Raw genomic sequence first — 27932 nt, 5'->3', positions numbered from 1 at the left:
AGAGGGGAGGGGAGAGCGCAGGGCGAGGAGGGGCCTGGGAGCAGCCCGGAGAATTCCCAGCACACCTGGACACCGTCTTGCCGAGGCGTGTGTGTGTGTGTGTGTGTGTGTGTGTGTTTAAAGTGAGATAACAATCATGAATTCCTGGCACAGCTAATGATCACTCATTGCCCGTGTGATCAGACTACTTGGCACTGACTTATCCAAAGGCCACAATACAACTTTCTTCTAGGGTGGCGAAAGTTATGAAAACAAGACATGTGGTCATCTACTCAGTGAAAAACACAACGTTTGCAAAATTGACAGGTAACATTTATTAAAACATGTCATACAAAAGGGCATGGTCTCTTCTATAAGAAGAAAATATTAAACAGTAACACTCAATTAAGTAAAACCATGCTGTACACTGAAGACAGCAATATAGAAAGACAGAACTATTCAACTTTTGTAACACAGGCATAACAGTTCACGAAGTATCAATGAGATATGCACCTAAGGACAATCTGTTTATCATCAAATGGTTTTGTGGCCTAAGAGTCACCTGACTTACATAAATAAATTTTCTGGGAGAAACATTGGGAACCTCAAAAAAGGAAAGGCAGCAGCAGCAACTGACATGACACAGGCTTCAAGCAAAATTAAAAACAAACAAAAAAGGTCACATTTGCAAAATGTGTTCCAGCATCTTCCCATAGGGCACTATCAGTAGAGATTTGAAATAAGAAACCTGTACCTTTAAATATGTAAATAGCAAAGAAAAAAACCAAACCAACCCTGGTTTCACTGAACAAAGTTAGTGACCCATGAAAGTCACTGCACTGGAGCGCAGGGGAGGCAGGAGGAGGCTGCTGCTTGTCTGCAGGCATCCCTGCCCCACCAGAGCCCTGCCCCGGGACACCTCTCCACCCCCACCCCGGGCTCCTGACTCTGGGAAGGTCTGGCTTTGCCGCTCCTGCTCCAGTGTACGGAGCCACTGAGGGAAGCAGCTTTCCCAAAAAGCCAGAAGCCCACCTGGGGTGGGTTCAGCTCAGCGAACACTCACTGGAACGGTGGAGACCTTCTCGAAGACTCTTAGTTAACACAGCCCTGCCGTGGTTAGCGGGTGAGCCTAGTATCAGGTGCATGACAGTGACACGAGGATTTAAAATGAAGGACAGATAGTAAAAGCCACTGGTGGTATCATGAAGCCCTTGCCCGCTGGGGCTGGAGGCCAGAGAGGACCCCTGAAAGACGGGAACCGTGCCCCAGACCACTGCTCACTGGGAGTGAGTTCCTACGGCTGTGCCGTGCCGAGGCCGGGGCACAGACTCACAAGGTAGCAATGCACTATGACCTCCAAGTAGCAGGGACTGTAGAAATTCTCTCTTCATGCCCACACTAAGGGAACCCTTCCTCTGGCTTCTCTGAACACGGCCAGCGTTTCAGATACCAACCTTCTCCACAGGGCACAGCTGCCAACCCTGCCAGCCCCAGCTATCGCAGCAAACCCAAGCCAGCAGACGGGAGGAGCTCACTTACATTACACTCTGTTTAGCAGCTGATGTATACACAGGATCTCAAAGATGCTCCTCCCTTCACAACACAGTAAATAAGCCCAGCACAACTGCCTGCTCCCCCAACTGCCACCAAGGGCGGGTCACTGCGCCTGGCAGAACAAAAACGCCTCCATCCCAACTCAGAGCAGGTGCCACGGTGAGTCGGCACAGCCGCGGGACTCTGACTTTCCAGGGATTCACTTGACCTCTCAGACTCTTCTCCCAAAACATCCCCCTGCTCATCTGCATGCCACACTCAGTGGGGAACAGCACCCCAAACCTTCAGACAGACAGACGGCTTCGCTAACACCCGCGGAGAGGGCGTGAGCTCCTGGCAGAACAAAATGGCTTTCCGACCTTCGTACTGAAATGGGTGGGAGTTAACACGGGACGTTCTCCTCACACCTGTACCCACGGCCTGATGGGACAGTCACCTCTACACACCTGTCAGCTACACGGAGAAAGGACTGTTGACTGGTGAGGTCTCAACACTAAGAGAAGATGATTTTAATGTGGCAAACAACCAAGAGGTAATATCTAGTTTCTATGTTAAAAAAACAATATATATATATATTTATAATAAAGTTTTAAATACAAAGTGCTTTTATATATCGAGAATGATACAGTGTTAGTGAATAAATCCCTGTTTTGTAGTCTTGATTACAAGAATTAACTGGTAAATAAGTATTTTTTCTTTCCCCATCCAGTTAGGAGCTTGAAGGTCAAAGGCCATTGCCAGCATTATCTATTAGAGCAAGGCCAAACTTCTAAAACAAAATTTTCACCCCAAGTCCAAGGAAAGTTATTTTGAGGAAAAAGCAGTTTCTACTTAGAAACACGAGACCAGAAAGTGTATGGGAAAGATGGCATCACAGCAGCAACCTGTCCTACGCTGGCACCAACTTCAGGTACGAGCCACAGCTTTAAGCACTCTGGACGTACGCCTTCTTTTTAACCTAAAACATCGGACCCAGCGCCAGAGCGAGCTCAGAATAGCTGCTCCTCTTGAGTTCTGGGTAGGTATAGCTGTGTGGACGTGTAAATTTATGCAGCTTTATCTGTCATTTGGGAGCATGGATCTGTAGACGACTCTGCTAAATCGGGACTCCTTCTTCCCCCTTTTCAAACACATTCCAGCACTCCCAGAGCTGGCAGCATGGGCTCAGTGCACCCTCAAAAAGAGGGTCCCCCACCAGTGCATTTTTCAAGACTCTTCTTGGGCAGATTCCCCCCTCAAGTGCGACCTCCCACTCAGGAGAGTCTACTCTGCCACTCTCTCTGAAGGGGTGTCACCGTGGCACGCCGTTACCTCCTGCAGCTCACAGGTAACTTGTCTGCGACTTCTGGCTCCCTCCCACCGGAAGCACCATAATCTAAGACAGAGCAATGGCTGGAGCAGCCAGCGGTACCATGGTCAGAGCCACAGCAGCTGGCCAGCAGTCTAGCCAGAGCAGATCCCACTGCGTGGATGCTACAATGAAACAGACAGGATCTGGGACAGCAAACCAATTAGCAAAACCTATCTCTGGCACCCTGAAGAATTAGTTGGGTATAATAGTTCAAACTCAATGTTAGGACTCAAATCCAAACTCTGCCTTATCAAGAGTCTGAAAAAACATTGTGACAGTAGCATCACACCAAAACTGAAGCTTGTACCATGAATCACTCGTTCCATACTTAGAATGTCACCTTCGTAACATCTCCAGAGTTTCAGTTAAATATCCTTTTACAAAGAGTAAATCCAGATAAGAGCTCTGTTAATTAACTTCTCACTCTAGGAATCACATTGTCGGCAGCTTTATGTAAGTAGCATTTCATTCAGTGAAGCAGCTACCAAAACAAATCCACATTACCTAAGTATCTATTGTAAGAGCAAAACAAAATTTCAACTCGACCTTGTAATAATGAGTGATCAAAAACTGCTGCCCCCTGAAGTGGAACTGGCGGGCGGGCTCAGTTCGAGGGCAGGTGTGTCCATCACCGAGCCACCTGCCTCCCTCACAGCGGCCCTGCCACCTGGGCGGAGGGTCAACTCACCCCCATCACCCAATCCAGGCCAGGACTAGAAGATAAATTTGAGGAATTAGATTTTTTAATTGGCCTACTTAGAGCTGGTCTTTCAGAAATATCTTCCTCTTTTTTTTAAGCGTCTCTCATAATAGCAAGTAGCACGCATCATCTGTGCCCAGATTTGCATTAATTACCATAGTTTATTTTTGTGCACGCCACTCAAGGGCCAGCTCCTATTTTTAGTTAGCCTCAGCCGTATTCTGCTCAGCCTTTGCCGCTTCGTAGGACTTGGTACAAGAAGTCACATGCCTGTGGAAGCTGTCCCTCCACATGAACCTCTTGGCACAGATGTTGCACTCGTAGGGCTTGATGCCCGTGTGGATCTTCATGTGGCCCACGAGATGGTGCTTCATCTTGAACTTCTTCCCACAGACGCCGCAGCCGTAAGGCCGCAGGCCGAGGTGCATGCTCATGTGCCGGTCTCGCTGACTCTTGTGAGTGAAACTCTTCCCACACTGACAAGGATACAGCTTGTCGGTGGCCGAGAACCCTAAATGGGAAGCTTCTTCTTTAATCCCTGCCACCATTTCGATGTTCTCACTGTAGCCTGCTGCGAGGGCAGCCTCCTGTCTGTGCGCGATCAGATTCCCATCTGACCTCTCTCCAGAAAACTCCTCCATGGAAGAGCCGTAGAAATCCACCTGCTCGTCGTAATTGCTCTCGTCGGCCTGCTCGTCAAACTCGGCTTCCACCTTCTTCTCCCCGATGTGGAAGTCCTCCTCCACCCCCGAGGGCTGGACCGAGTGCTCGGTCTGCATGGTGTTGATGGACTCAGTGACCTGGTGCTCATCGTAGGCGGCGTGCACGTCCATGCCCTCACACGCCTGCTCCAGGCGCTCGGGCTTCACGTGGATCCAGCGTTTGTGCGCCATGATGCTGGGCTTGCTGTACATGGGTCGGGTGTAGTGGAACTCGGCGCTGTCGCTGGCGCCCTCCTCCCCGTCCTGGCTCGCCATTTCGGTGCTCAGCCGGTCGTGCTCGGTGGAGGAGTTGCTGGGCAGGTACTCGTGCTCGGTGAGCTGGGACGACAGCTCGTCTTTGGTGCTCTCCTCTTCGTTCTCACCATCCCTCAGTTCCTGGGCCTTGGGGAAGTCAGGGTGGGCTCCAGAGCCCAGCTCAAAGCTCTCTACCAGGCCGTTGTAGCTGCTGCTGCTTGGCGACTGGTGGTCGCTGCCATGGTTTAGTTTCTGGCACAGGACCGTAGGGTTTCCCTCTAAAACCTCAGTGCACTTGTCTACCACGTGCCACATCTGGAGGAAGCTGGCCGCTGTCAAGTAACTAACGATTTCCGGAGCAGGCATCACCAGGCGTCCTGTGTAACTGGACAGCAGAATGTTCTCGAACACTCTTGGGTTCATCACATCAGGTAGAACAATCCTCCTGCTGTTCTTCAGGAGTACCTGGTCACAAAAGTAGGGGGAGCTGGCAGCAAGAACGGCTTTGTGTGCTCGGAAAATGTGGCCTTGCACAACAATGGAGACGTCACATAGCTGTCCCTGCTGGCGCTGCTGATTCAGTTTTTGCAGAATGGTGCTGGAAAAATCAGGAAATTCTACTCGAAAAGAGTTTGTTCCAGGCTCCATTTCATCACAAATCTTGTCTGGTGCTAAAAGAGAAACAAAAATTAATACTCATTCCAGCCCAAAGAGAAAATGATTCTATCCCCTTCTCCATCACTAAGACAACTAAGTTCCAAAGTCCCATGAAGTCCCCCCGCCTCTGGGCCCTCGTGGGCGGCAGACTCGATCCCAGAGGAAGGCTCCCAAGGGTGAGCATCAAAGAGGGAGTCACCCACGCCCCTTCACGCTGTCACTCTGGACTGTGCCCGTTACTATGGTGAGAGAACAGAGTCCACAACTATCACTTTATCCCTAAGTAAGACAAAGTAAACATTCGAGTCAAAACCAACATGATACCTATCAAGACCAGAGAGTCTTCAGGCCTCAGATCCAACCACCTGCCGAGCTGTGGTGAAGGAGAGAGCAGAACCGTGGGAGGCAGGGAGCATCTGCAAGGCTCTGGGCAGGAATGGACGGCCGGGCCAGCACCCAGCGAGGAGTGAGGGGCAGGGCCAGGAGGACTCTGGCTTTGGTGTTTAGCACCAAAGGGCACAGTGCCAGTGTATCAGTCCTCAGGAGCCTCCGGCGACATGAAACAGAACCATAAAGTGGGGCCAGCGTGCAGCCCAGCAGGTTGAGGCGCCCGCAACACCTGGCATCCAATAGGAGCGCCGCTTCGAGTGCCAGTCGCTCTACTTCCAAACCAGCTCCCTGCTAGTGCGCTTGGGAAAGCAGTGGAAAAGGGTCCAAGTGCTTGGGCCCCTGCACCCATGTGGGAGACCCCCATGGAGTTCTAGGCTCCTGCCTTCAGCCTGGACCAGTCCAGCCCTTGAGGCCATTTGGGGAGTAAACCAGTGGATGGAAGATCTGTCTCTCTCTCTCTCTCTGTAACTCTTTCAAATAAATAAATAAATAATCTTAAAAGAAAAAAAAAAGTAAGGCAAGTGATTCTATCTACTAGGTGGTCTCCAAACTGCTTAGAGTTATAAACCAAAAAGGACAGTAAATATTGTCCATGCGACTCCATCAGAAAATGAAACTATGACAGAGTAGTGGACTGCCCATGTTGTCACTGCAAACACGTCTGTGGGGAACAACAGCACTTAAGAAAAGCTCCATTAGAGACCCTGCCCATGCCCACAGTCCTATAGCAACTTAAAGCTAACAAAAGAGCTAAAACAAACATTTACTATGTAAATGATTTATCAACTTTATTAGTCACCTGGTTCTACTACTATAACCAAACACTGCTTAATAACAAACTCCCTAAATGTGACAAAAAGCTAAGTGCAGAGAAGAATCAGACAACCCAAAGACTGAAAATCATCTTCGAGGGGTAAGGAGAGACAGATTATAAACTTTCCCTTTTTTTAAACTTAGTTTTTATAATTACTCTGCAAAAGTCAGTCAATATTATTAAGCTCAGCTATTTTTTTTTAATTTATTGATCTCCAAGGCAGTGTGATAGAGAGGTATCTTCCATCCTCTGGTTCACTACTGAAATGCCCCAACAGCCAGGGCCCAGAACTCCATCTGGGTCTCACAAGTGGGTGGTAGGGACCCAAGAATGTGGGCCATTATGTGCTACCTCCCAGGCACATTGAACAGGAAGCTGGATCAGAAGCATGGGGTAACCAGAACTCAGACCAGGCACTATGATATGAGATACTGGTACACAGCACCACATTGCCCACCCCAAGGTATTTTAAGTAACTCTCCCAAAGTAAAATGTTACTTTTCAGTAAGTTGAGATGTGAGTCCGTATCTATGCCTCCAAAACCTGTGCTATTTTTCCTATTATATCACTCTGCATCTAAAAAGATGTTAAAATCCTAGATTAGTTACTATCAATTTTAAAAGCATTTTTAGAATTATGTATTATACTTTTACACATCTTAAAACATTTCATAACTATTTTTTTTTTTTTTGACAGGCAGAGTGGATAGTGAGAGAGAGAGACAGAGAGAAAGGTCTTCCTTTGCCGTTGGTTCACCCTCCAATGGCCGCCGCGGCCGGCGCGCTGCGGCCGGCGCACCGCGCTGATCCGATGGCAGGAGCCAGGAGCCAGGTGCTTTTCCTGGTCTCCCATGGGGTGCAGGGCCCAAGCACCTGGGCCATCCTCCACTGCACTCCCTGGCCACAGCAGAGGGCTGGCCTGGAAGAGGGGCAACCGGGACAGAATCCGGCGCCCCGACCGGGACTAGAACCCGGTGTGCCGGCGCCGCTAGGCGGAGGATTAGCCTAGTGAGCCGCGGCGCCGGCCCTTCATAACTATTTAAAATAAAAATTGATTATGAAATAAACATTTAGGTATTTGTAATTTCACAAGGAAAAGCTGTGGTATACAAATTTTGAAAACTGCATCTGTGAGCATATTCTCTGCTAGATCATCCCACTGTAAAATTTTGGTTTTAACTATCTGAAAAGGGGAGAAGACATAATACAGGCAAGTCTAAAAAAATTACAGAAAGATATTTTAAATACTTCATTTATTCCTGGCCTCCCCCAAAGGAAACACCATTAACACACTATGCACTTCTAGGAACTTCTCTTTACATGTATCAGAATAAATCATATACTTTAAAAATCCTACCCAAATAGGTTCATTCCCTACATTTTTACTCCACACTTCGCTTTGTCACTTAATATGTCTTGGAGGTCTTCCCACAATAGTGCAAAAGAGCTAACTCATTCTGTTTAATGGCCACATAGCTTCCTGGCACAGGACTGCCTCATAATTTCAGTGGTTATCTTCTGACAGAATTTCAGTAGTCCGGGTGTTAGAAATTACATCAATGCTACAATGCGTCTCTGCACATAGCCATCTTGGCGCAGCTCTGGAAACACTACAGGGTGATTTCCACCAGTGAGACTGCCGGTCCAAGGGCTGTGCAGCGGATACTCTGATCAGTATTACCAACCCCCTTCCTGAAAGCTGGCCTCACCAACAGTAAAGGACAGTGACTGCCCCAAGCCCTCACCACAACCGGGCATTGTTAAACAAGACAAAACAAAGTCTGCAGATCTCCCAAGTGAGTAACCTAGGACTCGCTGCTATTGGATCTGCATTGCCTTATTAGGAATCAGATCCATACTCTACGCACTTTTACTGACCATTTGTATTTTTCCATGAACCACCAGTCATACGTTTTGCTTAAATAAACTGGTGATCTTACTCATGTGTAAGTTTCCTTTGTAAATTCAGGAAGTCAACTTTACCTTGTAATTTTCAGGGAGCTACTTATAGAATGTCTTTCCACAATGAAACACAGAAAAGAGCCACTCTTTGCTTTTATGGCTCCAGGGTTTTGTGGTAGATATAGAAAGGCATTCCCGAACTGCAAAATTATTTAAAATAACAATAAAATAATAATTTAGGGTTTTTTCCTAGTATCATTTTATGGGTGTTAAAGATGTATTTATTTATTTGAAAGGCAGAGTTAGGGAGAGGCAGAGGCAGAAGGAGTGCTTCCATCTGCTGGTTCACTCCCCAAATGGCTACAATGGCCAGCGCTGGGCTGATCTGTAGCTTCTTCCAGGTTTCCCACATGGGTGCAGGGGCCCAAGGACTTGGGCCATCCTCCGTTGCTTTCCCAGGCCACAGCTGAGAGCTGGATTAGAAGTGGAGCGGCTGAAACTCAAATCAGTGCCCCAGAGGGATGCCGGCACTGCAGGCGGCAGCTTTACCCACTATGCTATGGCACTGGCCCCCCCACCTCCCCTATTATTTTTTAAAACACTTAAACCTTTAATACCTGGAGTTAATTTAGGCATAAGGAGGAAGCCTGGAGCCCAGTCCTTTCCTCTCCAAAATGGCTAGCATGCTTTTCTTTTTTAAAGATAGATTTATTTATTTAATTTATTTGAAAGGCAGAAATGCAGAGAGAGGAGAGAGAGGAAGACAGAAAGAGCTCTTGGCCAGCGCCGCGGCTCACTAGGCTAATCCTCTGCTGTCGCTCCCCCTCTTCGTGGAGGAGCAACACAGGACCCTGCGCTGTTCTTTCGTCTGCTCGGCCCTCCCCAGGTTTGCTGCTGGTTCTTCCCGGGTTGGCTACTATCCCTTCCACCTCCGTGGAAGGGCAGTTCCCCCTGGCCACATTCCCCACTTCCGCAGGGGAGCGGCACACCGCCGGCCGGCTTTCTCGGGGGCTGCACGGGTTCCCTTAGATGTTCCCCATAGATGTTCCTGGTGCATGCCGTCTCTCTCCTCCTTTATAGTCCTCCTCCGCCAATCCCAACTCGGCTGCCCACACGCCGAGTACGCTGCTCTCCAATCAGGAGCAAGTCCTACAGTTAATTGGTTGAACTGGAGGCAGCTGTGCGGAAGCTGTTTACTTCTCTCCCAACGCCACATTGTGGGAGAGCAGATGCATAGAATAAGTCTTAATTCCAGTAACTCAGTCTAGTCCGGGCTGCTCCCCACAGGAGAGCAGATGCATAGAATAAGTCTTAATTCCAGTAACTTAGTCCAGTCCGGGCTGCTCCCCACACTCTGCCTAGCGGCGCCGGCACACCGAGTTCTAGTCCCGGTCGGGGCGCCGGATTCTGTCCCGGTTGCCCCTCTTCCAGGCCAGCCCTCTGCTGTGGCCAGGGAGTGCAGTGGAGGATGGCCCAGGTGCTTGGGCCCTGCACCCCATGGGAGACCAGGAAAAGCACCTGGCTCCTGTCTCCTGCCATCGGATCAGCGCGGTGTGCCGGCCACGGTGTGCTGGCCACAGCGCGCCGGCCGCGGTGGCCATTGGAGGGTGAACCAACGGCAAAGGAAGACCTTTCTCTCTGTCTCTCTCTCTCACTGTCCACTCTGCCTGTCAAAAAAAAAAAAAAAAAGAAAAAAGAAAGAGCTCTTCCATCCACTGGTTCACTTCCCAAATGGCCGCAATGGCAGGGGCTGTGCCAGGCCAAAGCCAGGAGCTTCTTCCAGGTCTCCCATGTGGGTGCAGGGGCCCCAGCACTTGAGTCACCTTCTGCTGCTCTCGCAGGTGCATCAGCAGGGAGCTGGACCGGAAGTAGAGCAGCTGGGACTTGAACAGGTGCCCACATGGGATGCCAGCACTGCAGAAAGAGACTTAACCTCTACACCACAGCACTGGTCCCAGCATGCTTTTCTAACCCTGCTAATTGAATAACCTATCTTATCCACATAAAGTATTCTCAAATGACTGAGAATAATCATTTCAAAATCGTTCTACAGAAATAAATGAAAATGGTGAGGCAGCGAAGCTGGAGGGGCTGATCCCTCCCAACACAACCAGGAAGCTGGAAAACGGATCAGAGTCTATTTCAGAACTCAGTCACTCACAGCAACCAAGCGAGGGCTTGATGAGTGGAGACCGCTGGCCTCAAGAAAGCGTGCTGTGCACAAGGCCCGGGCTCAGGCCTGCCGGACAGCAAGGACCTGGGCCTCCAAGCACTTGGGCCAGCCTGGGGGACCCACACAGCCTTTTCTTGGCAGCTCCCTCAGCACTGCAATGGCTTTTCGGTAAAGTTTGAGAAGACACACAGCTAACACACCCAGATCCAGACGTTTAAGGAAATGTGTCAGCACATCTGTCGCACGCACTTCGGAACAGAAACCTCAGTGACTCCACACATTGCACAAATGTCACCCAACAACTGCAGCCAAACAAGTAACAAGCAGTCCCGAGGAGGGGAGTCTGATTCCGAAGCTAGCGCAGGGCCATACTCAACACGCCCCGTTCTCAACAGAACACTACGGAGTACGCACAGCAGAACGCACATACGGCACTCACAGGGAAGAAGAACTAGAAACTGTCCCTGAGCAAACTCAGACATCGGCATTACGAGTCACAGATGTTAAATCAACTGTCTCGTATGTGCCCAAAGAGTAAAGAAAACCGTGGATAAAGAACTAAAGGAAATTAGGAGAACAAAGCCGATAAAGAGATAGAAAACAGAAAAGTGGAACCAAACTCTGGGGCTGAGCAGTACAGTGTGGCGGCTGTTCCGGCTGATCCGCATCCCTCTCCCCGAGGGTCACAGGCGGAAGCCTCCCGCTCGGCACCTCCGTTTGGCCGTATTAGGAAAGCGCCTTTCAAGATGCTCTAAGTTCAGATAAGGCTCTCTGTGGGCCCTGCACAGTATGACTGGAGTGTCCTTACGGCAAGAGGAAATGTGAACATACACAGAGAAACCAGGGCTGCACTCGGCAAACGGAAGTCTGTGTGGGGACCTGGGGAGCAGGCAGCACCTGCCCGGGGAGCAGACACGCACAGGAGAAACCAAACCGAGGACACCTTGCTTGGGAGAAAATAATTTCCATTGTTTGAGACACCGACCTGTGTCATTATGGTGGCCGTGTAAGCTAATACAAGCTGAAACAAAACTCCTCAAGAGATCCAACGGCACATCTCAGCAAGACAATATTCAGCAAACTAAAAAACAGGAGTATCCAGGGAACCAGCACTGTGGTGCAGTGGGTTAATCCTCCACCTGCAGCACCGGCATCCCGTATGGGCGCCGGTTCCAGTTCTGGCTGCTCCTCTTCCAATCCAGCTCTCTGCTGTGGCCTGGGAAAGCAGCAGAAGATGGCCCTAGTGCTTGGGCCCCTGCACCCACATGGGGGACCTGGAGGAAGCTCCTGGCTTCAGATTGGCACAGCTCCAGCCGTTGCGGCCATTTGGGGAGTGAACATGAAGATGGAAGACCTCTCTGTCTCTCCTCTCACCGTCTATAACTCTACCTCTCAAATAAATAAACAAAACCTTAAAAAGGAAAAAAAAAAAAAAACAAAAAAAACAAACAAACCAGGAATATCCAAGTTAACCAATCTGAGCCAGACAAAGAATCAGCACAACCTGAGGTAGCTGTGGGACACCATTTTGAATTCTGGAAGTAGAGACAGAAAGAGGCAGAATGAGTATTTGAAGAAAAAATGGTCAAAAACTTCCAAAATTTGATAAAAGATAGCAATTTACACATCCAAGAAGCTCAACAAAGTCCATGTAGGATAAAGTCAAGGAGTCCCGCACTAAGACATTATAGTCAAACTGTAGAACGCCAAGCATGAAGACACTCCTAAAAGGAGCAAGTGAGATGCTACCAGCCACATAAAAGGGACCCTCAATAAAATAAACAGCTAAATTCTCATCAGAAGCCACGGGGCCCAGAAGGCAGTGGGACAGCTTATCTACAGGGCCTGCGCTGTGGCATGGCGGCAGGTGAAGCTGCCATTTGCAATGCTGGCATCTCCTATCAGTTCAGGTTTGAGTCACAGCTGACCCAACTAACTACTTGAGCTCCTGCTACCCACATGGGAACCCCGCATGGAGCTCCTGGTGCCTGGCTTCAGCCTGGCCCAGGCCTGGCTGTTGCAGCCATTTGAGGAGTCAACCAGCAGATGAAGATCTCTCTCTGTCACTGAACCTTGCAAATAAATAAATAAATTTTTTTTAAAGATAAACTTATTTTGATGCAAAAAAGTTTGATATAGTATTGAGCTGCTATGTCAGGCTGTAAAACAAGTCTTTATTAATATAGTAAAGAGACTAAAATACAAAATATTTTTTCTAATAATGAAACTAGAAATTAAAACATTGAAAACAGAAAAATTGGCAAATATGTAGAAATTAAACCATATTTTTAAAAAATATTTATTTATTTATTTGAAAGGCGGAGTTGTAGGAGAGAGAGAGGTCTTCCATCCATTGATTCCACTCAGGAGCTGGGCTGATCTGAAGCCAGGAAGCAGGAGCTTGTGGGTCTCCCGGGTGGGTACAGGGGCCCAAGTACTTGTACCATAATCTACTGCTTTCCCAGGCCATAGCAGAGAGCTGGATCAGAAGTGGAGCAGCCAGGACTCAAACCAGTGCCCATATGATGCCGGCACTGCAGGCAACAGCTTTATCCGCTATGCCACAGCACTGGCCCCTAAACCCTGCCCCCCTTTTTTAAGGATCTATTTATTTATTTGAAAGTTGAAGTTACACAGAGAGAGAAGGAGAGGCAGAGAAAGAGAGAGAGAGGTCTTCCATCCGCTGGTTCACTCCCCAAATGGCCACAACAGCCGGAGATGCGCTGATCCAAAGCCAGGAGCCAGGAGCTTCCTCTGGGTCTCCCAAGTGGGCGCAGGGGCCCAAGGACTTGAGCCATCTTCCACTGCTGTCCCAGGCCATAGTAGAGACTGGATCAGAAGTGGAGCAGCTGGGTCTCGAACTGGTGCCCATACGGGATGCCGGCACTGCAGACGACGGCCCCACCCACCAAGCCACAGCACCAGCCCCTAAATCATACTCTTAAACAATCAATGTATCAAAGAGAAATCAGGAGGGAAATTAGAAAATACCTTGAGGCAAATTAAAATGAGCACCAAAGCTGTGGGACCCAGCAAAATTTATAGCTGTAACATTTACATTACGAAGAAATACAACTGTGATCTATGACACAGGAGCAGGACAAATTAACCCAAAAACTACCAAAAGGAACAAATAACAAAGACTAGAACAGAGAGGCAGGGACTAGAAAAATAGGGAAAAATCAGTCAATGTGCAAGTCTCTCTCTTTTTTTAACCAAAGTTGAAGACCCTTTAACTAGATTGATAAAGAAAAAATAAGGGGCTACCATCATGATGCAGTGGGTTAAGCCTCAGCCTCAGCTCCCATATGTGCGCCGGTTCGAGTCCCGGCTGCTCCACTTCCGATCCAGCTCCCTGCTAATGTGTCTAGGAAATTAGCAGAGGATGACCTAAGTACTCGGGCCCCTGCTACCCACGTGGGAGACCCAGATAGAGTTCCAGGAACCTAGATTTGGCCTGGCTCATTGGCAGTGAACTAGCAGATGGAAGATCTCTAACTCTCTCTGAACTCTGCCTTTCACATAAATAAATATCACAAAAAAATCAGAAAATTCAAAATATTAAAATTATGAAATAAGAGATATTCCTACTGACTTACAGTAATAAAAAGGATTACAGGAGTTGCTACAAGCCTCTGTAAGCCAGCACACTAACCTTGATGAAACGGGCAAATCCTACCAACACAGATTCTGAGAAACAGAAAATCTGAATGAACCCAGAGCCAGTAAGGAGACTGAGCATATAATCCAAAACCTCTTAGAAAAAGCCCCGAACCTGATGTTTCACTGGTAACTTTACCAGACATTTAAAGAACTATTACTAACCCTTCTCAAACTTTTCCAAAAAATCAAAGAGGAAGGATTACTGCTTAACTCTATGAACCCAGCTGTGCCCTGATTCCAAAGCCAAACAAATACACTACGAGAGGACTCTAGGCCAATACCCTTATGTAGGGTCTTCAGTGCAAATACCAGCAGCACACCAAGCAGACTCCGCAGCATACTAAAAGGAGTATACACCATGACCAAGCAGACCCAATTGGAAGAAAGGACGTGCCACCCAATCAGTACACTATACCACATTACCAGAACAGCTGAGACCCTCCCCCAACATGATATCTCAAGTGATATAGAAAAAACATCGATAAACTTCAACACACTTCCATGATTTAAACAAGTAAAAGCCTTATATGAAAAATCCATGAAAACATCATGCTCAGTGGAGGAGAATGGGGTCTTTTCCTCTAAGATATGGAATGAGACAAAGATCACCCTTTTGTCAATGCAGTATTGGAAGCTTTTGCCAGATCAATTAAGCAAGAAACAGAAGGCATGTAAATCAGAAAGAAAGAAGTAAAACTGTATGTTTACAGATTACACAGCTGTATACCTTTAAGACTCCACAAAAAAACCACACAAAAATCAGCTGTTAACAGTTTTTTTTTTTTTTTTTAAGATTTATTTACTTAAAGATTTATTTATTTGAAAGGCAGAGTTACATAGATGATCCTCCACTGCTGGTTTACTCTCCAAATGGCCACAATGACTGGGGCTGGGCCAGGCCAAAGCCAGGAGCTTCTTTGGGCCAAATTCCATGGCTATCACAGGTGCATTAGCAGGGAGCTGGATAGAAAGTGGAGGCAGGACTAGAACTGGCGCCCTAATCTGCTATGCCACAGCGCTGGCCCTTTATTTATTTATCTGGTGGAGTTACAGAGAGGGAGAGGCAGAGACAGAGAAATCTTCCATCCACTGGCTCACTCCCCAAATGGCCACAATGGCCAGGACCCGGCTTCTTCCTGGTTTCCCACATGGGTCTAGGGGCCAAGCACTTGGGCCATTTTCCACTGCTTTATCCGGCACATTAGCAGGGAGCTGGAACAGCCGGGTCTTTTTTTTTTTCTTTTAAAGATTTATTTATTTATTTGAAAGTCAGAGTTTTATACATATACATATATATACATACATACATACATATATATATATATAGAGAGAGAGAGAGAGAGAGAGAAGAAGGAGAGAGTGAGAGAGAAAGAGGGAGGGAGGGAGGGAGGGAGGGAGGAGTCTTCCATCTGCTAGTTCACTCCCCAATTAGTCACAATGCCCAGAGCTGGGCCCATCAGGAGCCAGGAGCTTCTTCCGGGTCTCCCATGCAGGTGCAGGGGCCCAGGGCTTGGGCCATCTTCTATTGCTTTGCCAGGCCATAGCAGAGAGCCGGATGGGAAGTGGAGAAGCCGGGACTTGAACTGGTGCTCATACGGGATGCCAGCATGGCAGGCGGCAGCTTTACCTGCTATGCCACACCGCCCACCCCACAGCCAGGTCTTGAACCAGCTGCTAAATGGGATGCAGCGTTGCAAGCAGCAGCTTAACCCATAATACCACAGTGCCGGCCCCAACTGTTTCTTTTTCTATTTATTTATTTGAAAAGCAAAGAAATAGAGGGAGAGAGACAAAGATAGATCTTCCATCAGCTAGTTCACTCCCTAAATGCCTGAAACAGCCAGGCGGAAGCCAGGAGCCTGGATGTTAGTACAGGTCTCCCAGTCGAGTGGCAGGGACTCAAGTATCTGAGCCATCATCTGCTGCCTTCCAGGGTGTGCATTAGCAGGAAGGTGGAAGTGGGAATAGAGCTGGGACTCAAACCCAGGCACTAATATCGGACAAGGGCATCCCAGCTGCCGTCTAAAATACCACGCTAGTGTCCATCTCTCAACTGTGAATAATTTCATTTACAATAGCATAAAAAATACTTAGAAATTAACATAACCAAGGAGGTGAAAAACTTGTATACTGAAAACTACAAACAACTGCTGAAGGATTAGATACAAAAAACCAGAATGCTATTCCACATTCATAGATCGGAAAACCTGACACTAAGACAATACTACCCAAAGCAATATACAGATTCAAAGCAAGCCAATGGATCTTTGACAGGAATAGAAAAACACACCTCTTCATTTGGAGTTTCAAAGAATCCAGAAGAGCCAAACAATCTTGATCAAAACAGGATGATACTGGCATAAGGACAGACATAAACCAGTGGAACAGAACTGAGCGCCCAGAAATAAACTCCAGCATCCGCAATTACCCAAGTTCCAATGAGGGCGCCCAGGCCAATGGGGGAAGATCACTCTTTTGAATAGTGCTGGGGCAGGGGTATTCACATGCAGAAGGATAAAGCCAGATTCTTCCATAGGCAAAACTTAGAATCCATCAAAGATCTAAATGCAAGGGTAAGAGATAACACAGGGGCAAATCAGCAAGACCTTGGCTTTGATTGTAGTTTCTTAAACACATCACCAAAAACCGAGGCAACAAAAGAAAACAGAGAGACTGACTTAAAACCAGAAGTTTTTATGCATCGGAGGACACTAACAAAAGAGTGAACAGACAACCCACAGAACTGAAGAATATATTTGCAAATCATATATACAATAAGGGTCTAGTCTATATAAAGAACTCCTACAGCTCAACAACAAAAGCCAATTTAAAAATAGTCCAAGACTATGAACAGACATTTCTCCAAAGAAGACACACGAATGGCCCACGAAAAGATGCTCGACATTATTAGCCATCAAAGCCACAAATGAGATATCACTTCACAACCACTAGGATGGCTACAATAAAAAACAAAAACAAGTGGAAAAGAGCAAATGCTTACTAAGACATAAAAAAACGGGAATATCTATACTCCTGCAGGGAATATGGCACAGCTACTTTTGAAGATTTATTTATTTGAAAGTCATAGTTACACAGAGAGAGGAGAGGCAGAGAGAGAGAGAGAGAGAGAGAGCAAGAGAGCGCACGCACGAGAGGAAGGAGAGGTCCTCCATCTGATGGTTCACTCTCTAATTGGCTGCAACAGCTGGAGCTGCGCCTATCTGAAGCCAGGAGTTTCTTCCGGGTCTCCCACGCGGGTGCAGGGGCCCACGGACTTGAGCCATCTTCTACTGCTTTCCCAGGCCATAGCAGAGAGCTGGATTGGAAGTGGAGCAGCTGGGTCTTGAACCGGCGCCCATATGGGATGCTGGCGCTTCAGGCCAGGGCATTAACCCACTGCACAACAGCGCCGGCCCCGGCATAGCTACTTTGAAAAAGAACTTAGTGGTTCTTCAAAAAGTAACCCCACAACTTTACTCCTGGGTGTGCAGCCCAAACAGCAGAGACTCAAACAAATGCCCTATGTGCAAATGGCCATAGCAGCATTATCCACTAAATTGCCAAGAGGTGGAAACAAATCAAGTGTTCATCAGATGAACGGATAACCAAAATGTGCTAGACCCACACAATGGAACACAGTTGTAAGAAAGAAGGAGGTTCTGATACAAGCTATAACACAGACGGACACTGAAAACATTACACTAACTGAAATAAGCCTAACATGGAAGGACAAACGTGCAACTCCACTGTGTGAACTATCTAGAGTAGGCAAACTCATAAACACAGAAAGTAAGACCAGAGGTTAATGGGGGCTCAGGAAGGTGGAGAATGGGGAATTATTGCTTACAGGCTAGAGTTTCTGTTTGGAGTGATGAAAAAATTTTGGAAATAGTAGTGTTGAATGTGCAACATTAATGTAACTAATACCACTGAACTGTACACTCAAAAATGGTTAAAATGCGGGCTGATGTTGTGGCACAGTGGGTTAAGCTGCCAGTGTGACACTGGTATTCCATACTGGAGTACCAGTTCAAGTCCTGGCTGTTCTGCTTCCAAACCAGCTTCCTGCTAACGCCCTGGGAAGGCAGAAGATGGTCCAAGGGCCCGGATCCCGGCTAGCCATGTGGGAGACCTGGAGAGTTCCTGGCTCCTGGCTACTGGCTGTGGCCTGGCCTGGCCCTGGCTGTTGCAGCCATTTGGGAAGTCAACCAAAAGAAGAAGATCTCTGTTTGTCTGTCTCTGTAGCTCTGGCTTTCAAGTAAATAAATACATCTTTAAAAACAAGCAAACAGAAAAGAACAGGGATATGAAAACAAAACTAAGTGAAGCATGGGGCTGGTATGGCAGGTTAAGCTGCCACCTGTGACGCCAGCACCCATAGGCGAGTGCAGGCGGGAGTTCCGGCTGCTTGGCTTCCAACCCAGCTCCCTCAAAAGCCGGAAAGCAATGGAAGATGGACCACATACTTGGGCCCTTGCCACCCATGTGGGAAACCCAAAGGGAGTTCCAGACTCCTGGCTTTGACCTGGCCCAGCTCCAGCTGTTGCAGCTATTTGGGGAATGAATCAGCAAATGCAAGATTCTCTCTGTCTCTATCTCTGTCACTCTGTCTTTCAAATAAATAAGTCTTATAAAAAGTGAAGCAACACAATATTATCATCAAATTATAATTCAATGTTAAAAGCATCAAATAGGGTGACAGTTTATTGTTAATTGGCAAATTCACAATGTGCCCCGACTGGGACTAGAACCCGGGGTGCCGGCACCGCAGGCAGAGGACTAGCCTAGTGAGCTGCGGCGCCGGCCGCAGGCTGACCTTGGACAGCTCTGCAAAGGTCCACATGGCATTCAGGGGGTCTGGGTTCGGGAAGGCTAAACCGTTCACGGGTCCTGTAGGGGAGAAGGCTGAAGCAGGGGTTCACGGCAAGACTGCAGCAAGCAGGGGCTAGGCCTGAGGTAAGGACAGCAGGCAGGGAAAAGAGCAGAGTGACGGGACTGAGAGAACTGGCGGCAGAGGCCGAAGTCAAAGCACAGAAGACACCAGGAGGACATATTCACAGATCACAGAACTAACGAGAGACTCATGTGCAGAAGCACAAAGAGCTCACAATTCAATAAAAAGACAAACAACCCCGTTCAGAACTGGACAAAGGATTTGAACAGACATTTCTCCAAAGATAACCAATCAGCACATGAAAAATGCTCAAGATCATTATCATTAGGGAAAAGCAGATCAAAATTATGGGATGCCCGTTGTCACCCAATAGGACGACATGAGAGATAAAACAATGACAAGTGTCATGGAAGAAGGGCAGGGACTGGAACTCTGAACCAGCGCTGGCTGGCCTGTAAAATGGCCTAGCCATGGTGGAAACAGAATTAAACAGAATTACCACGTAACCCAGCAATTCTACTCCTAAGCACACAGTCGAGATGAAACACATGATGTTCACACAAACGCTTGTAAAGGACTGTTCCTAACAGCGTTATCTGTAAAAGGCAGCACCTGGAAGCAACCCATGGCTGGATAAACAAATGTGGTGTAAACACACAGCGGGACATCATTTGGTGATTAAAAATAAAGAATGAAGTACTGGTAGATGTGACAACACGGCTGGCCTTTGAAAACACTATGCTAATCACAGAAGCAAGACACAGCTCACGTAAACGAAATGTCCACAAGAGGCAAACCGACAGACCGAAAGCAGGCTGGGGCTGGCACAGCAAATGGGAACATGACTGCTAACTGGGTTTCACTAGCAGTTCTCATTCTCATTTTAAATTTATTTCATGCTTTCAAAAAGATGTATTTATGTATTTATTTGGAGAGTGGAGTGATGCAGGGGTTGGGGGGAAGGGAGAGAGAACTGATTGATTGATTTTCATCTGCTGCTTTATTGCCTTACTCTCAAATAGCCACAATGGCCTGGGCTGGACCAAGCTAAAGTCAGAAGCCAGGAGCTCCACCTGGGTCTCCCATGTGGGTGGCAGGGGCCCAGAACTTGTTCCATTGTCCACCTTTCCCAGGTGCATTAGCAGGGAGCTGGATTGGAAGTGGAACAACCAGGACTCAAACTGGCACTCATGTAGGATATCGGGGCATCATGGGTGGCGGCTTAACTTGCTGTGCCAAAATGCCAGCCCCTACAGTTTCTAATTTTAGATGTGATGGGCACACAAATGTGATTATTACACCAAACCTTTTTAATTGCTTATGAATGTCTCCATAAAGCTTTTTTTTTAAAAAGATTTATTTATGTATTTGAAAGGCAGAGTTACAGAGAGGCAGAGAGAGAAGGAGAGGTCTTCCATCGCTGTTTCAATGCCCAGATGGCCACAAAGCTGGAGCCATGTTGATCCGAAGCCAGGAGCTTCTTCCGGGTCTCCCATGAGGGTGTGGGGCCCAAGAACTTGGGCCATCTTCTACTGCTTTACCAGGCCATAGCAGAGAGCTGGATCGGAAGTGGAGCAGCCGGGACTCAAACCAGTACCCATATGGGATGCTGGCACTGCAGGCCCCTCCATAAAGCAGTTTTAAATATAGATGGGAGGGAGGGGCAGCGCTGTGGCTCACTTGGTTAATCCTCCACCTGCGGTGCCAGCATCCCATATGGGCTCCGGGTTCTAGTCCCGGTTGCTCCTCTTTCAGTCTAGCTCTCTGCTGTGGCCCGTGCTTGGGCCCCTGCACCTGCATGGGAGACCAGGAGGAAGCACCTGGCTCCTGGCTTGAGATCAGCATGGCGTAGCTCCAGCCATGGTGGCCATTTGTGGGGGTGAACCAACAGAAGGAAGACCTTTCTCTCTCTCACTGTCTAATTCTATCTGTCAAAAAAAAAAAAAAAAAAAAAAAAAAGATCAGGGGACCAGTACTGTGACGCAGCAGGTTAACGCCCTGGCCTGAAGCGCACATCACATATGGGTGCCGGTTCTACTCCTGGCTGCTCCTCTTCTGATCCAGTTCTCTGCTATGGCCTGGGAAAGCATTAGAAGATGGCTCAAGTTCTTGGGCCCCTGCACCCACGTGGGAGACCTGGAAGAAGCTCCTGGCTCCTGGCTTCGGATCGGCGCAACTCCGGCTGTTGTGGCAATCTGGGGAGTGAACCAGCGGATGGAAGACCTCTCTCTGTAACTCTGTCTTTCAAATAAATAAATAAATAAATCTTAAAAAAAAAAAAAAAAAACAGATCGGGGGGCTGGCATTATGGCATAGTGGGTAAAACTTCTGCCTGTGACACCAGCATCCCATGTGATTTGGGTCCTGGCTGCTCCACTTCTGATCTGGTTCCAGCTAATACACCTGGGAGGGCAGCAGGTGATGGCCTAGAGGAAGCTCCTGGCTCCTGGCTCCGGACCAACCTAACTCTGGGATGGAGGAAATCTCTCTCAATCTCTCTCTGTAAAACTCTGTCTTTCAAATAAATAAATAAATGTTAAAAAAAAGGGGGGGGGGGCCAGTGCTGTGGCATAGCACGTAAAGCCACTGCCTGTAGTTCCGGCATCCCGTATGGGTGCCAGTGCTTGGGCCCCTGCACTCGCGTGGGAGATACAGAGGAGCTTCCTGGCTTAGTATCAGCTCAGCTCCAACTGTTGTGGCCATCTGGGGAGTGAACCAGTAAATGGAAGATCTTTCTCTCTGTCCTTGCCTCTTTCTGTCTCTGGTTCTATCTCTCAAATAAATAAATAAAATCTTCAAAAAGACATTCTGTCTTCAACCTGTTGAACTTGTCTCTCTGGCTATTGCTGGCTTTAACCATCTTTCTTCCCACAGACCATCACTGCTGTCTTAGAGCCTATCATTTATTAAAAAAAAAAAAGATTCATGATTGGATAACTAGGAAAATGTCATAATAGGAATAACAGCAATTTCTATTTATTGACTACCTATACAAACACATAAAACGCATACATGTAAACACGTATACAAATATACAAAATGCTTTGTACCGGGCATTGTACCTGACTCTGGGCAAAGACTACAGAGTCTACCTCATTTAATCCTTACAAGAACCCATTTCATGGGTATTTTTATTCCCCTTGTACAGATTAAGAAATAGACAAAGAGGCTAAGCTGCTTGCCTAAGGCCATGTAACTAGTGAGCCATGAAGCTGGGATCTAAATTGAAAGCATTTGTTCAGGCCCATTGAGTCTGAGAGGTGAGCTAGCAAGGCAGGTAAAAGTGAATGCCATTTTCACAAACAACCTAAACAATCTATCACAATGTACTCATATAACTCCATGACAGTCCCCAGCCTCGCTTAGGAAGGCTTTAGTAACCTTATATGTCACCTTGTGTGCTTATCAATATTTATTTTTTAATCCAACAGCAGCAGTTCTTCTAAAACAAACACACCATTCTCTGCTCGTTCCCTCCATGCTTCATGGAAGCTCTCTGGTCTTCTGAAAGCAGAAGACGAAGGGCAGCGTACTGAGGACCCCTGAAACAGACGATCTCCAGGATCCCTTCCAACTCCGATGAGCTGAATGGTAGCCTCTATTAACTGACTAATTAGTTTCAAGTTTCTTTATTTGAAAGGCAGAGATATGGGAGGGTAGGGGAGGACAGGTATCTTCCATCCACTGGTTCACGCCCCGGATGGCAGCAGCAGGCAGGGCTGTGCCAGGCTGAAACCAAGAGCTTCATCCGGGTCTCCCGTGTGGGAGCAGGGGCCCAGGCACTCGGGCCATCTTTCCACTACTTTCTCAGGCATCTGAGCGGGGAACTGGATTGGAAATGGAGCAGTCAGGACTCAAACCAGCACTCACATGGGATGCCAGCACTGCCTGCGGCAGCCTGACCCGCTGTGCCAGAATGTGGGCCCCACTACTTGTTTTTTAATGAGGAGCTGCATGTTGAGTTTCATACACCATTTAATCATGGATTAAACATCCTGAAAACACAGATGACAACAATGTACCCGAGAAGCAACTCATTAACTGCTGGTCCCGAAGCCTTCTAGAGAATTCTTCAATCAGCAGATGTGGTAATCCGCATGTTTACTGTAGATAACACACTTAGACACAGAAAATGTCCCAGCACGAACAGACAAAAGTACCAATACCCCTGCCTACCAACATTCTTTACCTGAGCCAGATGCTTTTACAGTGCACAAAGCACATCACGTGGGGCCAGCACTGTGGCAGAGTGGCTAAAGCTACCGCCTGCATGCAGGCATCCCACAGGGGTGCTGGGTCAAGTTCTGGCTGCTCCTCTTCCAATCCAGCTCCCGATATGTGTGGGAAGGCAGCAGAACATGACCCAAATGCTTAAGCCCCTGCACCCATGTGAGAGACCTGGATGAAGCTCCTAGCTTTGGTCTGGCTGAGCCCTGGCCACTGTGGCCATTTGGAGAATGAAACAGTGGATGGAAGACCTCTCTCCCTCCCTCTCTCTCTCTCTCTCTCTCTGTAACTCTGCCTTTCACATAAACACCGTAGCAGGTAAAAGCCTCCACCTGCAGTGCCGGCATCCCATATGGGTGCTGGTTCAAGTCTCAGCTGCTCCATTTCTGATTCAGTTCTCTGCTGGGGCCTGGGAAAGCAGTAGAAGATGGTCCAAGTTCTTGGGCCCCTGCACCTGCATGGGAGACCTGGAAGAAGCTCCTGGCTCCTGATGGGCCCAACTCTGGTTGTTGCGGCCACTTGGGAAGTGAACCAGCGGAAGTCTCTCTCTGCCTCTGTAATTCTGCCTTTCAAATAAATAAATGAATCTTATAAACCACCCCCCCCCCAAAAAAAAGCATATCATGTAAACCCGGGTCTTGCAACATTCCTGTTACCATCAGACTCATTTTAAGAGAAGTAAACTGAAGCTCAGATTAAAAGGTCTATCTTGTCTTTTACAGAAGTACAATTTCACATTATTTTTCTAAACTAGAAAACAACTGTTATTTCTCTGAAATTAAATGCTCACTCACTGAAAGCATGGCGATGATCAGCCTGCAAATGTGCAATTCTCTCTCTAGAAAAGAGGCAGGGAGTAGAAGAATCTGCTCTAGAGCAATTAAAACCAAGAAAAACTATTACTTTGGCTGAGAGGGAAGCAATTACATTAAGTAATTTTTCAGATCGTGTTAACCTAAGCTTAAAGCTTACCTAATGCAAAGTTGTATTCCTGGGTTAAAGTTCCTATGCCATGGCCTCCAAAAAGCAGGACGAATGAGTTAGGAAGAGGTACTCATTTCTCAGCTTTGCTTCTGATGAAGATCACACTGACTTCTGGAAGGAAAAAAAATCCCGTTGGGAATGTCAGAGATGCTGGCACTATTCACTATGAACATGGCCTCGCTAACAGACATGACCCTCGCTGACACGACCCTCGCTTACAGACACGGGCCTCGCTAACAGACACGACCCTCACTAACAGACACAACCCTCACTAACAGACACGACCCTCGCTAACAGACACGACCCTCGCTAACAGACACCACACTCGTGTGTGAGCAGCACAGAGGAAAACAACCAAGACTGCTGTGCTTGGTGACATGAACTTTCATTTTTGCAACTCCTTAGCTTTTGCCTTCGCATTCATTTAAATACACTTTTTTTTTTTTTTTTTTTTTTTTTAGTAATTTTAGATCTACAGAAAAGTTGCAACGATAGTGCAGTTCCCTTGTGCTCCTCACTCAACTTCCCTGAACATTCACGTGTCACTAATGGGGCACCTTCGTTAGAACTAGGGAAGCAAGGGGGTCAGTGTGCACACAAATTCTCAGAATGAAATAGCCTTTGAAAAGTGCTTGTGGTCACAGCTTTTTTCCCAATTGGAACACCTTACACAAAAAACTTTATAAAACCTACTTCAGGAGTTTTAGAAAACAAGCCACCTACTTTATGAAGTCTGATCACAACCGCCTTTGATTGTAAGCCGCAGCGGAACGTTTGATTTAAAACTTCCAGGAGAACCCAGGGAAAAGGTCTGCTCAGGCACTCAGCGCCCTCCCCCGGCAGTCAGCTTTCCCCTTACATTTCAGCAGAGCCAAGAAGTTCTCGGCTGCGCCCCATGTGCAGGACGCGGGATAAGAAGCCCAAAACAAGGCCCCGGGAGGCCGCAGGTAAGGACTCAAATAACTGGGTCCTGCACCCACGTGGGAGACCCACACTGAATCCCCTGCTCCTGGTCTCAGGAGGCCCTGGCCCAGCCCCAGCTACTGTGGGAATTTGAGTGAACCAGGGGATGGGTGCCCTCGCTCTCTCTCAAAAATAAAAAAATAAAAGAAAATAAGATAGAACATACTGAACTGACATAAAGACATACACTTTAAAATTTCTGAAATCAGGACGCACTTGCCGAATAGCAGTGTTAATAGTTGTCACCGCCTGGCTGGCGCTGCGGCTCACTAGGCTAATCCTCCACCTGCGGCGCTGGCACTCCGGGTTCTAGTCCCGGTTGAGGTGCTGGATTCTGTCCCGGTTGCCCCTCTTCCAGGCCAGCTCTCTGCTGTGGCCCAGGAAGGCAGTGGAGGATGGCCCAAGTGCTTGGGCCCTGCACCCCATGGGAGACCAGGAGAAGCGCTGGCCGCAGCGGCCACTTGGGAGGTGAACCAACAGAAGGAAGACCTTTCTCTCTGTCTCTCTCTCACTGTCTAACTCTGCCTGTCAAAAAAAAAGAGTTGTCACCGCCTGACAAGGAAAAAGCACTCCTGTGAGAGTCGCGAATGTTTTCAGTGGCACAAAGGAAGAAGCTGTGTGGAAGAACCATGACACACTCGGAACTGAAAGTGCTCCGAAGAGGAGCACCCGGAATGTGGGAAAGCTTAAGGAACACTTCAGCCATTTATTTTTTACCCCTTTCACATGTGAGTTGATTTGCAATATGCATTGATTTTTGAATGCCCATGTACACCTAAAAGTGTTTTCGATAAGAATGGAAGTCCAAACGACAAGAAAGCATTATGCCCCAGCTTAACTGGCGGTGTCCCTCCTGGTGACACGGAACTCTACACAGCACTGACACTCACAGCAAGAGCGCCTGACCAGCTATCCTGGGGCAAGCGACAGCCAGAAAGACTCCAAACAGAGACAAAGCAGCTCCCCCTCCGACCCTGTGCGCCGTACCAGGAGGGCTGTCTGTCTAACCTTGTCTTCATGTGAAAGTAAAATCGTTCTCGGATTTCCTGCTTAGGAAGCAGATTCCTCCCTGGTCCCACGGCAGGTGGAGTGGGAGAGCCGGGGCAGGAATCTGCTGTGTAAGTAGGAAACTCGAGCACAATTTAACCAAATTAACTCAACCACACTCCTCTCCCGAGGCCCTCGGCTGTACCCCCGGCTGTGGAGAGCACCGAGAGAGAGAGAGAGAGAGAGAGAGAGAGAGAGAGAGAGAGAAGAGGAGAGGAGAGGAGAGGAGAGGAGAGGAGAGGAGAGGAGAGGAGAGGAGAGGAGAGGAGAGGAGAGGAGAGGAGAGAGAGAGAGAGAGAGAGACGCTCCCCCGACAGCTACGGGACAGGTTCCCTTCAAGTCCCACTTGAGCACCACACACGGCTTCACCCTCCCGAAACGTCCAATTCCGGGGCGCCTCCGCCACCGCCACCCACTTCCAGAACTTTGCCATCACCACAAAAACCCTGTGCGCACTCAGCGCAGGCTCCTCCCCCGAGGCTCCGGGACCCTCCAGGCACTCCACGCCGGGGTCTCCACCCGCGCCGGCCCGCGCGCGTCCGGCTGGCATCTCATCCCCTGTGCGGCGGCGAAGGGCCCCGTATCGCGGGGGGTCTCGAGCACCCCGACACCCGCAGCTCCGCCGGGGAGCCCCCCAGGAGAAGACTCCGCCTGGAGACGGGCCTGGGTCAGCGGGCAAGAGCCGTGCAGCCCTGAAAACGCACAGGCCAGAAGAGGCAAGGGTCCCCCGGGCTGCTCCGGCCCCGGCGACACCTGTCAGATCTCAGACCAGCCGGCGGCCGAGTCACCGAGAGTGTCACCCGCGCGGGGCGCCCCACGGGGTCATGAGTCACCTTCTGTGGCTCAGAGGTCCGGGCAGGCCCGCCCCGCCCTGCCCAGACAGTCCCGGCTGGGAGGGACAGACACAGAATCGGCCGAGAGATAGAAGCGGACAGCTACAAAAGTCCTGCCGGATCAGAGACACAGAGGCAAAGGGGAGGCCACAAGTAAACTCGGGGTCTCGGGCAGAAAGAGCAAACTGACGGAAGCCGCGGCGCGACGCAGGTGACAACAGGTGACACAGACAGCCACCGAGGTGCGGCACCGAGGGGAGGAGGACACCGGCCGAGACCAGCCGAGACCGGCCGCAGCCTGCTTCCCGGTCTCGGCTCTGCGGGCCCGGGGCGCGCCGGTGGCGCCAAGCCGCGCCCACCCCGCGCCCCGAAAAGCCGGCGGACGGACGGGGGCGGGATCTCCAAGCGCTCCGGCCCGCCGAGCCCCGCTGCCGCGGGGTGACCTTGGACCGGAGGCTGCCCCGGGGCCCCAGGTGTCGCGGTCTGTGCGCCAGAAGGGCTGGAGACCGCGGGGGTCGGACCGGAGCGTGGGGATCCCGAACGCCCGCCAGCGGCTTTAGCATCCCGCTCGACCGAACGGGCCCGGGGGCACCCGCAACGCGCGCGCCCCGGCCTGCGAGGAGCCCTCAGCCCCCTCCCCGGCTTTCCTTCCCCGCATCCTCGCGCCCAGTTGTCCCGACGCCGCCGTACCTGCCAAGGGCTCCGCGCTCACATCCCAGACCCAAAGGAGCTCCCGCCGCCGCCGGCGCCAGGCCTGTTCAAGCGGTCGCAGCCGCAACAGCCTCAGCCTGCGCCTCCCGCCCCCGGAAACGCTTCCCGGTCCCGCCCCCGAAACTGCCAGTACTT

At 49.0% G+C, this 27932-nt stretch overlaps 1 protein-coding gene across 3 annotated transcripts; it reads right to left on the bottom strand.

The window, feature by feature from the left end:
- Positions 1 to 290: 290 nt before the first annotated feature.
- Positions 291 to 27932, bottom strand: ZBTB43 (zinc finger and BTB domain containing 43). Of its 3 annotated transcripts, XM_089320093.1 has the most exons (4): positions 27777 to 27929; positions 24232 to 24354; positions 24054 to 24130; positions 291 to 5211 (listed from the first exon to the last, which is right to left on the bottom strand). In XM_089320093.1, exon 4 carries the CDS (start codon positions 5186 to 5188, stop codon positions 3785 to 3787), a length of 1404 nt encoding a protein of 467 aa, XP_089176219.1. In that variant the 5' UTR covers positions 5189 to 5211; positions 24054 to 24130; positions 24232 to 24354; positions 27777 to 27929; the 3' UTR covers positions 291 to 3784. The 3 variants fall into 3 exon arrangements, with proteins under 3 accessions (XP_089176219.1, XP_008271516.1, XP_008271517.1); XM_008273294.5 differs by lacking the exon at positions 24054 to 24130 and having other exon boundaries at positions 27777 to 27932; XM_008273295.5 differs by lacking the exons at positions 24054 to 24130; positions 24232 to 24354.

Source organism: Oryctolagus cuniculus, chromosome 1, assembly GCF_051225735.1.
Source record: "Oryctolagus cuniculus isolate XC-2025 breed Fujian yellow rabbit chromosome 1, ASM5122573v1, whole genome shotgun sequence".
Taxonomy (NCBI): domain Eukaryota; kingdom Metazoa; phylum Chordata; class Mammalia; order Lagomorpha; family Leporidae; genus Oryctolagus; species Oryctolagus cuniculus.
The sequence above is the reverse complement of the archived record's forward strand: the minus strand, read 5'-3'. Positions and strand labels throughout refer to the sequence as shown.

Coding starts and splice junctions, on each gene's coding strand:
- ZBTB43 (XM_008273294.5), bottom strand. CDS start 5,188: ATGGAGCCTGGAACAAACTCTTTTCGAGTAGAATTTCCTGATTTTTCC.